Here is a 13,391-nt window from a genome sequence, read left to right on the forward strand (position 1 = left end):
TATTACAAAATACCCTGTTTACTCTAGAGCTCTCCACAGCATATTTTTGTACACAAAATAATTCTTTGTTTGACTCCAGTGTATATTGCAAAATTCAGAGCCCTAAATGAGAAATTTAGAAAGTGTATTCAACGTGTTTTCTGTTATTTTCTCTTTTCTCCTTTCCCACTATCTAAAAAGTGTATTACCCACCTAAAATTATTATTGCACTATTTAGAAACTCTATGAACACAAAAATTATGTTTTTGAAAGTACTGAGTTTATTTTAAAACATTGCATCAAGTTTAAATTTCAGTTAACAAAGCCATGTCTTCATTATATGTTGATTTTGGCAAAGAGCACAGACTTGCATACATCAAATGATATGATAAAGTAATTTAAAGTAAAATGTGTCTGCTTTCAGTAATGTGGAACCAAAGTACAATAGTAGTGTGGAACTAAAGCACAATATACATGTCTTTTGGCTGATGTAGGCCATAATGTTTCTTGTCTTCTAAGAAATTTTCAAAATTAATATTTAAAAAATTGATCCTTTTGTCTGATACTTATGGTATTCACTGGAATAAAGGCATAGAAAAGATTCTCTGCTTAGATTAATGCACTCATACAATAAGCTGAAACAAAAATGTCAGAGATAGTGGCATTCATGATCATAAGTTGCTTTAAAAGGGGAAACATTTCCAATCTATTTTAAAAGTTAATTAAAAGTCTGAGTTCTTTGGAAAAGGATGCCATTTTAAACTTATTTGTCATCCCACTTCCATAACCTACATATGCATATTTTTCCAGGGCAAGCAGCTTAGCAACATTATTGCATGAAAGTAAAGCAAGAAACTTTGTGGTTAAGCAAGAAACTTTTCAACTGAATACATCTTTTTTTGTGTGTGTGGGAGGTCATCTGTTCTGGTCACTGAAATATGCAATGAAAGGCTACATTTAGAAGCCTAGAAAACCTGTGATTCAGTACATAGAACTCTTTTAAACTTTTAACTACAAAGGAATGGGAATGTTATAAATACCACAGGAAATTACAATGCATGACATATCATAAACATTAACTGCAACTACTTTTTAGTCACAATAATTTCACATTAAAAAGGTACAGACTTTTGTTCACTAAAATTAATGAGGCAATTTGGGAACAAGAGACAAATTCTCACTCGCCTTTTAAAATTATTCAGTGAAGAGATACAGATATAATTAAACTGCAATAATAATACCAAAAAAGGGAATAGGTACTTGCTTTTTAAAATCACTGAAGTACATAAAATGCCTTAGCAGACAACAGTAGTATTCCATGACACCTACTTAAAATTTCATGTTCATTTCCTACTTTCCTCATCACAATATTAACATTTTAATTATGTATTCATTTTAACTGTTTGCATGTGAAAGTACAAACTAATCAATTATTTCAACATTAAGCCTATTTCTTTTGAAGCCATGATAATTTTGATATTTTATAAAAAGCAATGGAGACTCCTTTTTTAGGATGCTTAAGGGAGAATATTTAAGATTCATGCTTGCTGCTTTGCCTGAGCTTCTGCTTCCTGAAATGGAAAAAAAAAAAGAACAGATTTAAATATCATAAAACAGACATCCATGTGTATTTTAAGTAAACTATATTATTTCAAATCACTAAGAATATTTAAAATCAGAAAAATAGGCCCCAGAAAAAGATGGCTTAAAAATTCTTAATAGAAAAACTATAATATAGAAACTTCTGCCTAGAAACAGATGTAATAGAGAACTGTCTACAATTCCATAAAAGCGAATGATTTACACTTGTGTCAAGTATAGTTACTATTTTATTTAAAAGTAGCTAATTTCCTTTTTGAGTGATTTTTCACAAAAATTCAGTGTTCAAAAGCATTGTCATCTACAGTTTCCAGTCTGCTGAGTTTTGTTAAATTAAGGCTTAAGATACTTAGAAAATGTGTTATTTGCTAAAATGCTGTTTTTATATTTCATAGCAGTTCCTATGGACAGTAAGTACTTCTACCATAGGAACTCTGACCTATAGGTGTGCTCTGGCACTTAAGATAGTACTCGACACAAAATACAATTCAAGGAAAAATATATGGAAATAAAGATGGGTGGCATGAGTGAATTTGGTGAAAGAAACCTCAGATTTGAATTATAGAAATCATATATACTAGAAAATCAGCACCTAAACACCTGTCTCTAATAGACTATCAGGAGGAGTGAAAGCAATTGAATATTCCAAAATAAGCCTCTGATGCTAACACCAGAAGAAAGGAAAAATAAAAGGTGCTACATTTTTACCCCCCCCCACTAAAAAAAAAGAAGTAAAAATGATAGAAAGAAACCAGAAGACAGTGTAATTCATTCTTAATATATCCTTAACAAAACAGATGTAATACACTATTGACTCACGGTCCTAAGCTCTTTTGAAATTTCTAAGGTAGTGTTTGGCTGTCAAAATGAGTATGTCTTAGACCCACGTTATGTATTTTGTTTCATTTTATTAAACAAGCTTCTAAATATTTCCTCACACAGCACAATGAATTTTATACCAAAACCCTTCAATGGCCTAGCATATATAGGTGGGGAAGCAAAGGTATAAAAATGTGATTATGTGACTAATGTAATGTCCTTCTTCTTACGATCACCTAATACCTAATACCTGAGTAACTAGTATTTTGGAGACAGCCTAGTTCCCTAAAGTCACACTTATCAATCTTTACTGTAATTTGTCACAAACTGTGTAGCTTTCAGTTATCCTTTATAATGGAATAAATTACTAGCACAAAAATCCAAAACAAAAGGCAATTAAAAATTCTTTGTAATTTGTCTTTAAGAACACATACTATTTAATATACTATATGTAAATATATACTATACTTATATTTACTCATAAGTATATTATATTATATATACTTAAATATACATACTATATTATATATTCTTAAATATAACCTGTAATTATAGTATATTAAATACACTATACTTATATTTAAATATAAAATATACTATATATTAAAATTGTTTACTTTTTAAAATATATTTTATTCATAAAATATGTAAATTGTGCTAAAAGCTTTATTATTATGTAAAAGTAAGTGTCTAGTATTTATAGAATCACGAGTTATTTAATCAACCAGAGAGCTTTGGAAATAGGAATATGATGTGTTCTTTACCTCTACTCCCACTATAAACATCATTCTATAAATGCATTGGTTTTGAGTCATATAATCCTGGGCTCAAATTCCATATCTGTTATTCAATTATTATGTAGTCTTGGTCAAATTACTTAAATTATCTGAGTATCAGTTTCCTTCTCTGTAAAATGGCATTGAGGATACCTAGCTCTTAAGGGTGGAATAAAGATAAAATGAGATGAATGTGAAATGTGTAGCTCAGTGCTTGGTTCATTGCAGATATCCATATTTTTTTCCTACCTTTCTTCTTTCCACTTTCTGGATTAAGTGGAAAGTAACAAGATCAACACCACAGCTAAATGTTATTAACATACAGTTTCCCTTGGAGATGTAGTAAAATGGAATAGATTTAGTAGAAATGGGAATGTTTTAAATCTCACAGTAGAGGCAGATTTTCATGGCTTCTCCCTAGAGCCAGGTGGTTCAAAGTCAGTGAGAATACTTCTTTAACCAGCATGTTTTGGTCCTTCAACATGTTAGTGAACATGGCTTTTCCACATCACTGGATTTTTATGTTTTAGTAAAAATATATCAGTTATTTTATTCCATATAAAAACTATCAACTCTACTGAAATGTAAGAAATGCTAGTGCTAAGAAATTATAGTTTGTATTAATAAAATAGTAAATAGCAAAAAAAGTAAATAGTAAATATCTTTATATATTATGTTGAAATGCATCCAATATTCAAAAGAATAAAAAAATAATTTTCTTAAATAGGATTCCTTGCTTTATGGAACTATTTGCTATTGGGTACTTTTAAATAACAAGTTTTCCAGTGCACTGGCTTTCAATAATTTTTAAATATAAAGAGAATGTATTTTAATTATTTGGAAAAGAAAGGGAAAAATAGTCATATTATTAGTTATGATTCTATTCTCTTTTGCCCTATAAATATATTTTAAATGTAATTAGAATGTTAATTATACAATAAAAAGAATTCTGTAGCTCACTATAATGTATCTTTTCACAAACTATCATTTTTTAATGAGAACATGAGTTCATTAAGTGGATAAACCATTTTTGTTGATCCTATTTTTAGATATTTAACTTGTTTACAAATTTCTTAAGATATAAATAACATTTTTATTTTTTTATTCATAAAGCCTTTTCCATGTATAAAATTATTTCAATAGGCTTTAATACCCAGTAAAATTACTGGATGAAGAATTGTAAACATTTTTTAGGTCCCTAATATATATTTGCCATTTTGGTTTTCAAACAGTAGTACCAATTTATACCATCATCAGTAATATATGAGAGAATATGTTTCAATGCACCCTTCTCAGCATTGAACATTGTCACTCTTTTATATGTGTTAACTTCACAGATGAGTACTCTATCTACTTTTATCACATTTCTTTTATTATGACTGCACTTTTCCAATGTGGGTTACTTAGCTGTATATCTTATTTTCTATACTTTCTTTTCAGCCAGTTCTTTCTGGAAGACTTATTGTTTTGTTAAATTAAAGGGGAAAACTCTTCTGATATAAAATTTATCACTTTTAATCTTGAGAAAAACCTATTAAATACTAATATTTAAAGTCTCCCTATTACCAATCTACCCTCAACTCCACTGTCAATTCTGGACAGCTTTTTGTTATTCCAATCTATCAGCTCCCTCTAGTTCAATCCTTGATAATATCTGCTGTTCATTTACTCTATTCCTACTTCTAGGGTTAAACAAGGATGAAAAAAACACTATAAATAAGTTGACTGGCTTCATAATGGGCTCATCAGCTCTAACTTCATCTGGGCCTTTCATCTTGCTAAGCCATCATTCCATCCATGGTTTTAGCCTATTCTTTAGCTTATTATTATTATTATTTTCAGCAAGTGAATACTTTCAATTCTCAATGAATTTCCCATTCTTCCTAGCAGATGATTTTTCTTCCTACCTCATACTAAAAAACATTTTCAAATATGAACTTCCCTAAACTCCCTTGCACATTAAAAATTCTATTTTCATCTTTCTTTCCTCATTTTTTCCAGTCTCAGAAGAAAACTACATACCCTCTCCTTTCCAAGACTAACCCCTCCCTTGGATCACTCACTTTTCTGTTTCCTCCATGACTTTCGCTTTATTTCCCAATCACTCAGGTTAGAAGCCTTAGAGATTGCTTGAATCCTTCCCAATTCTTTTCATACACAAGAATCTAGTAAACTGCCAAATTCTATCACAAGTGATTTTTCTGTGCCTCTTAAATCCAACTTTTCTTTTCCATAGCTGCTGTCCCACTTTAGGTCTTCTCTTCTGGACTCTTAACGTACCCTCTAATGGGTCAGCCCAACTCTAATATCTCATTTATTCAATGTTTCACAATCCACAGAGCTGCGAAATTTATTTTCTTAACACAAAGATCAAATCACATTTTAAAATACAGATATAATCACCTCATTGCCTTCCCTCATCCCACACCATGGCTTTTACATGCCTAGAAGATGAAGTTGAAAGTATTTAGCACAGCATTCATAATCTGGTCCCAACCTTCCTAGCCAATCTCACCTCCTAATGCATCTTATTTTATTTAATATGTCCTATTAATGCTGGACTGGAAGAAACACAAGCTGGAATCAAGATTGCCGGGAGAAATATCAATAACCTCAGATATACAGATGACACCACCCTTATGGCAGAAAGAGAAGAGGAACTAAAAAGCCTCTTGATGAAAGTGAAGTGGAGAGTGAAAAAGCTGGCTTAAAGCTCAACATTCAGAAAACGAAGATAATGGCACCTGGGCCCATCACTTCATGGGAAATAGATGGGGAAACAGTGGAAACAGTGTCAGACTTTATTTTGGGGGGCTCCAAAATCACTGCAGATGGTGACTGCAGCCATGAAATTAAAAGACGCTTACTCCTTGGAAGGAAACTTATGACCAACCTAGATAGCATATTCAAAAGCAGAGACATTACTTTGCCAACAAAGTTTCATCTAGTCAAGGCTATGGTTTTTCCTGTGGTCATATATGGATGTGAGAGTTGGACTTTGAAGAAGGCTGAGCACCAAAGAATTGATGCTTTTGAACTGTGGTGTTGGAGAAGACACTTTCGAGTCCCTTGGACTGCAAGGAGATCCAACCAGTCCATTCTGAAGGAGATCAGCCCTGGGATTTCTTTGGAAGGAATGATGCTAAAGCTGAAACTCCAGTACTTTGGCCACCTCATGCGAAGAGCTGACTCACTGGAAAAGACTGTGATGCTGGGAGGGATTGGGGGCAGGAGGAGAAGGGGACGACAGAGGATGAGATGCCTGGATGGCATCACTGAGTCGATGGACGTGAGTCTGAGTGAACTCCGGGAGTTGGTGATGGACAGGGAGGCCTGGCGTGCTGCGATTCATGGGGTCACAAAGAGTCGGACACGACTGAGTGACTGAACTGCACTGAACTGATACTAGGTTCATGCTACACCACACTGCTGCTCCCCAAATATACCATCAGGTGCAGCTATATCCAAATGCAGTGGTTCCTGCTGCAACCTCTGTGAAAGACAGTGTTACTTCAGTATTTTGGAATCCCTAATAGCTCAAATGTGAATTCCTCTGTGAAATCTTCCCCAAACTCCTTAATAGTAATTTATGATTATTTCTTCTGGATGCCTACTAAACTTTATTCATATGAATCATATAGAATTTACCACAGTATATCATAATTATTTGTAGACATATTCATTGTATAATTATCTGCATACATGTCCCTCTCTAGGTTATAAACACTTTAAAGATAGAGATTATGCTGTATTCTCTGTATTTGCCCTACCATCAATATCAAGTCAATAATTGACACTCAGTAAATATTTACTGAATGAATAAATGAATGAATAACTTCCACTTTTCACTGAAAGTCATCAGTCATAGAAAATGGGCTATCCTTCCTTTCATACTTTCTTTAATATATGCACTGAAATCAGAGACAATTTGGGTTTTACTAACTTGTTTAAGGGCTTCCCAAGGTGGCGCTAGTGGTAAAGAACCCTCCTGCCAAGGCAAGAGATGTAAGAGATGCAGGTTCAATCACTGGGTTGGGAAGATCCCTTGGAAGACAGCATGGCAACCCACTCCAGTATTCCTGCCTGGAGAATCTCATGAAAAGAGTCTATGCTATGCTATGCTATGCTAAGTCACTTCAGTCGTGTCTGACTCTGTGTGACCCCATAGAGGGCAGCCCACCAGGCTCCCCCGTCCCAGGGATTCTCCAGGCAAGAACATTGGAGTGGGCTGCCATTTCCTTCTTCAACGCATGAAAGTGAAAAGTGAAAGTGAAGTCGCTCGGTCATGTCTGACTCTTAGCGACCCCATGGACTGCAGCCTACCAGGCTCCACCGTCCGTGGGATTTTCCAGGCAAAAGTACTGGAGTGGGGTGCCAATGCCTTCTCCGGCCTACAGTCTATAGGGTCACAAAAAAGTTGGACATGACTGAAGAGACTTAGCGTGCACACAACTTGTTTAAAGAAAAATGCCTTACCTAAGATTTCCTACAATTTGAATTATATAAAGCCTAAGATACTACATTTTATCCATGGTAAAACAAAGTTTGGCAAGGGAACAGAATTTCATAGTAGCTCAAAAATGCCTGTAAATGGTCTCTAGTGAAAACATAGACAATAATACAGACTCAAAATTGGAGAAGGAGCTGGAGTGTGAAGAATCTGTTTAACATAAAATTAACTTCTAAAAGCAAAATGTAAAATGCCAGCAGGGGACACACATTTTTATTAAACTAGCCTTTGTGGAGAAGAAATATGGTAAAAAGCAAAGGCATATTTAAAGTCCATTGCTTTGAGATTTTTCTTCAAATTGGCAATTTAATTATCGACTTTTTTCTTTATATGGTCTCCCCTGGGAACTCTGCCATTCAAAAAATTTTGTCATTGGCAGGGGGAAATTTCCAAATTCAGCCATCAATTTAGTGACCAGTTTTGAGACTCAGATGCTCTTAGTTAAAATTTGAATAGATGACTATGGCATTTGCTTTCACACAAAAACAATAGATACTGCCAAGAAGATTACTATGAACTAAGATGATTTCTGTCTATGTAGACCCATACATGACAACTGGGATAATGGAGTCTTTAAAATTTCCAACCACTTATTTGTGAATGGGTCAGTGAGAAATTTGCTTTCTTGGGCAGCTTGACAGGAAAGTCACTCTGCCTACCTCTTATCCACATACATAATGTATTTGATTATGCACATCTGTTTACCATACTAGGGATTAAGTGCATGCAGAGCAGGGGCATTTCCTTTTAGCTATGCTGTACTGCCTCTGGCTTAATCTGAGTACTTAAAGGAAACTTTACTGATTGAAAAAAAAAAAAAAAAAAACAGCAATAAAGTGGCCTACAAAGAAAAGGAAAACTGAATCATACCTTTGAACCAGGTGGGGCTGTCAAACCTAAAAAGGCATACACTGCATTATTTTCTCTGGCTTCAAAGAAGGCATCATAATCCTTGATAAAAAGAAGGCATGAAGAATTAGCAATATGCAACCTTTGTTGGTTGGAAGGAAAAGGGGAAATTAATTTAAAATGATCTGACTGCTTAACATCTTTGGGGGCAGACAGGTTAGTTAACTTCCATAATGCTAGAATTCTGTAAAGAGCAGTCAAGAGGCAAGGCTTATTGGGCCCCAGTTAATGTGGGTTAAAAGACATGCTGTTCTGTGAGACCAGAAATTGATGTCTTACTTCATACTGCATAGAACGTAAGTCTGCCTCAGGGGAAGTAGCTTTCTTCACAGCCCAAAGTAGCCAACTATATGCCAGTAACAGGTTGCTTATTTTTGGTAGGAAACTGTTGTTCCAGTTCACCACTATTTCTCCTGCATTATTTATGCAAATAAAACAAAAATAAATAATTATAAAATAAATAAAATAATAAAAAATAACAATAATTTTAAAAGGTAGAGATGTCTTCAGAACTAATGGATGACCAGATATTAGCTAGGCATGCCCATGGCCATAAGAATAATAAATCTGTGTTGTGTTTGGAGGAAGCGTATGAGATTTTCATGAAATAAGACTGAAAGGGAAGTTCAGTTCAGTTCAGTGACTCAGTCGTATCCGACTCTTTTCGACCCCATGAACCATAGCATGTCAGGCCTCCCTGTCCATCACCAACTCCCGGAGTCCACCCAAACCCATGAGTTGGTGATGCCACCCAACCAACTCATCCTTTGTCATCCCTTTCTCCTCCTGCCCTCAATCTTTCCCAGCATCAGGGTCTTTTCAAATGAGTCAGTTCTTCACATCAGGTGGCCAAAGTATTGGAGTTTCAGCTTCAACATCAGTCCTACCAATGAACACCCAGGACTGATCTCCTTTAGGCTGGACTGGTGGCATGTCCTTGCAGTCCAAGGGACTCTCAAGAGTCTTCTCCAACACCACAGTTCAAAAGCATCAATTCTTTGGTGCTCAGCTTTCTTTATAGTCCAATTCTCATATTCGTACATTACTACTGGAAAAACCATAGCCAAGTAATGTCTCTGCTTTTTAATATGCTGTCTCAGTTGGTCATAACTTTCCTTGTTGACTTGTCATCAACAACCAAGATGGCATACTTGAAATCATCAATCACAAAGTAAAAATTACTTTTGTTTCCCTAATCCATATATAAGTTAAAAATTTAAAGAAAATTCATTAATGATACCAAAATAAAAGCTTTACTACTTTTAAGTAGAAAATAAGGTATTCCTCTTTTTAAACTAATTTCAAACTAAATAAGTAAAACAGCTCACCTCTTTACAGCAGCTTCTTCGTGAACATACTAAAACAATATCACGCTCTGGTCTGTACTTACATATTCACCAATAACTTTTTGGTGAACGACTCATACATTTCCCTCTGAGTAGAAGGCAAATGGCACCCCACTCCAGTACTCTTGCCTGGAAAATCCCATGGATGGAAGAGCCTGGTGGGCTGCAGTCCATGGGGTCGTTAAGAGTCAGATACAACTGAGCTACTTAACTTTCACTTTTCACTTTCATGCACTGGAGAAGGAAATGGCAACCCACTCCAGTGTTCTTGCCTGGAGAATCCCAGGGACAGGGGAGCCTGGTGGGCTGCCATCTATGGGGTCGCACAGAGTCGGACACGACTGAAGAGACTTAGCAGCAGCAGCAGGCAAAACAGGGAAAGGAGTACATCAAGGCTGTATATTGTCACCCTGCTTATTTAACTTACATGCAGAGTACATCATGATAAATGCTAGGCTAAATGTAGCACAAGCTGGAATCAAGATTGCTGGGAGAAATATCAATAACCTCCAATATGCAAATGAAACTACCCTTATGGCAGAAAGTGAAGAACTAAAGAGCCTCTTGATGAAAGTGAAAGAGGAGAGTGAAAAATTGTCTTAAAGCTCAACATTCATAAAACTAAGATCATAGCATCCAGTCCCATCACTTCATGGCAAATAGATGGGGAAACAGTGGAAACAGTGACAGATTTTATTTTATTTTTTGGGGGGCAGGGCTCCAAAAATCACTGCAGATGGTGACTGCAGCCATGAAATTAAAAGACACTTGCTCCTTGGAAGAAAAGTTATGACCAACCTAGACAGAATATTAAAAAGCAGAGACATTACATTTGTCAACAAAGGTCCATCTAGTCAAAGCTATAGTTTTTCCAGTAGTCATGTATGGATGTGAAAGGTGGACTATAATGAAAGATGAGCGCCAAAGAATTGATGCTTTTGAACTGTGGTGTTGGAGGAGACTCTTGAGAGTCCCTTGGACAGCAAGGAGATCCAACCACTCCATCCTAAAGGAAGTCAGTCCTGAATATTCATTGGAAGGACAGATGCTGAAGCTGACACTCCAATACTTTGGCCAACTGATTGCGAAGAAATGACTCATTTGAAAAGACCCTGATGCTGGGAAAGATTGAAGGCAGGAAGAGAAGGGGCTTACAGAGGATGAGACGGCATTACCAACTCAAGGGACATGAGTTTGAATAAACTCCAGGAGTTGGCAATGGACAGGTAGGCCTGTCCTGGTGTGCTGCAGTTCTTGGGGTTGCAAAGAGTCAGACATGACTGAGTGACTGAACTGAACTGAACTGAGAAGGCAAAACACCCCTAGATGTCTAAGATGGATGCAAAGGATAAACAGGAAAAATGACTGTATGGAGATTTGGGGTGGAAGTAAAAGAAAGAGAATGGGTTTGAGGCAATACATTTGAAAAAAACAAGAATTTTAATTGGTTCCTTACCCCACGGTACTGGCTTTCATTGAAAATTTGAGGTGGCAGGGGGTATCCTGTGGCTGGTCGACTGTTTTCAGGTACATTTTCTCTCATCCACTTCCGATTTTCTTCATTGGCTGCAATATCTTTTTCTTCAAATCCTATTTTGTTAGCTTCTAAGAAACCAAGCACATCTTGCTGTTTTTTCTTAATCTAAGACCCAAAGGACAAGAAATTATATTGTTGAACAAACAACTTTTATTGTTTTTATTTTTCAAATTTAATAAAAGTGTGTTAATGAACTAGTAGAAATGAATTCATACATAGATCAAGATTTGTGGCTTTTCAGAACACATGTGGTTTTCCCTCTTTATTAATGTGTTCTCAGTGATGTCTCATAAGAGGATTGAAGAGCTTTCAGTTCACAGATCCTGTTATCAACCTGATTTTCTTTTTCCTCTGAAATTACCACATCTAATCATGTAGAATAAAAGCTAGCTGATGCATATCAATAATATAAAAGGCAATTAACTAAAAAGTATTTACAGACCTCTCTTAATTTTAGCTTGTTGGAAGTCATCCCAAATGACCTGTCTAATTCCTGTCTTAATAAGCATCACATAGCTAACAGAAATGAATCTTAAGAATGTTTCAAGCCTCTATGCCTCAATTTTCATCATTTAGAATAGAAACTGAAGAAGATCTAAGCCTGCTTTTATAAGTTTGAAATGTACCTGTACCATTCATTAGCCCTTAACATGTAATACTAAGGAATCTTAGAGATAATACACTTATTTTGTCTCCTAATTGTTCCTGCTGCTGCTGCTGCTGCTAAGTCTCTTCAGTCGTGTCCGATTCTGTGCGACCCCATAGATGGCAGCCCACCAGGCTCCCCTGTCCCTGGGATTCTCCAGGCAAGAACACTGGAGTGGGTTGCCATTTCCTTCTCCAGTGCATGAAAGTGAAAAAATAAAGTGAAGTCACTCAGCCATGTCCGACTCCTATCGACCCCATGGACTGCAGCCCACCAGGCCCCTCCGTCCACGGGATTTTCCAGGCAAGAGTACTGGAGTGGGTTGCCATTGCCTTCTCTGGCCCTAATCGTTCCTAGAAGGCTTTAAAATAATAAAATTAATATTTTTAGGTTTATTCCGTGATATGCATTTCTTTTAGAACCTTGATCACACATCTATAGTAATTTACCCAAATTTAAAATTTAGCAAACATTTCTGAGCTGCAGAGCACAATCAATAAATATTTCTTCATGGAACTACACTAAAAAGACTCACGGAGCAGGAGCATCAAAAATACAAAATCAAAAGAAAAAGTCTTTTTAATGGAAATCAAAATGAAAAATAAAAAGAAACTTTCATATAGTCAAATTTTCTTTAGATTTGTATCCCCACATACACATACATACATGAATAAACAGAGGTCATATTCTGTTCTTCTAACATGTTTGTGACTATAGGTAATTTTATCTCTCATCACACAACGCCAGGAAAAAAAAAATTCTCAACTTCTCCCAATAGGAACTGAAATCTCTACAAGATATTTAGATCAGAGTACAGAATGTCCTCCTTTAAAGATCACTTACTGCTGCTACTGCTGCTGCTGCTGCTAAGTCGCTTCAGTCGTGTCCAACTCTGTGAGACCCCATAGACGGTAGCCCACCAGGCTCCCCCGTCCCTGGGATTCTCCAGGCAAGAACACTGGAGTGGGTTGCCATTTCCTTCTCCAAAGCATGAAAGTGAAAAATGAAAGTGAAGTTGCGCAGTCGTGTCCGACTCTTTATGACCCCATGGACTGCAGCCTACCAGGCTCCTCCATCCATGGGATTTTCCAGGCAAGAGTGGGGTGCTCACAGTGGGGTGCCATTGCCTTTTTTGAAAGATCACTTACAATCCAGCAAAATTTGTAGCCAATTTTTCTAATAGGAATCATATTTCCTTATTAACTTATAAAATCAAACTTTAATTTATAAATGTAACAATACTACACCCTGAATCAGGAAGATCCCCTAG

General features: G+C 36.0%; 1 protein-coding gene across 3 annotated transcripts in view; it reads right to left on the reverse strand.

Annotated features, from left to right (window-relative positions):
• Positions 1-237: 237 nt before the first annotated feature.
• SH3BGRL (SH3 domain binding glutamate rich protein like) overlaps positions 238-13,391 on the reverse strand; it is a 128,019-nt gene continuing 114,865 nt past the window's right edge. The window contains exons 3-5 of one of the 3 annotated variants that reach the window (XM_059883532.1): positions 11,395-11,580; positions 8,554-8,634; positions 238-1,550 (exon numbers count right to left, since the gene is read on the reverse strand). In XM_059883532.1, coding sequence (XP_059739515.1) covers positions 1,518-1,550; positions 8,554-8,634; positions 11,395-11,580 — 300 coding nt within the window. In that variant the 3' untranslated portion in view covers positions 238-1,517. Of the gene's footprint in view, positions 1,551-8,553; positions 8,635-11,394; positions 11,581-13,391 lie in introns of those variants that run through there. The other 2 variants (NM_001035440.2, XR_009493454.1) reach the window with 2 other exon arrangements.

The sequence above is a fragment of the Bos taurus genome, chromosome X, assembly GCF_002263795.3.
Source record: "Bos taurus isolate L1 Dominette 01449 registration number 42190680 breed Hereford chromosome X, ARS-UCD2.0, whole genome shotgun sequence".
Lineage (NCBI taxonomy): Eukaryota > Metazoa > Chordata > Mammalia > Artiodactyla > Bovidae > Bos > Bos taurus.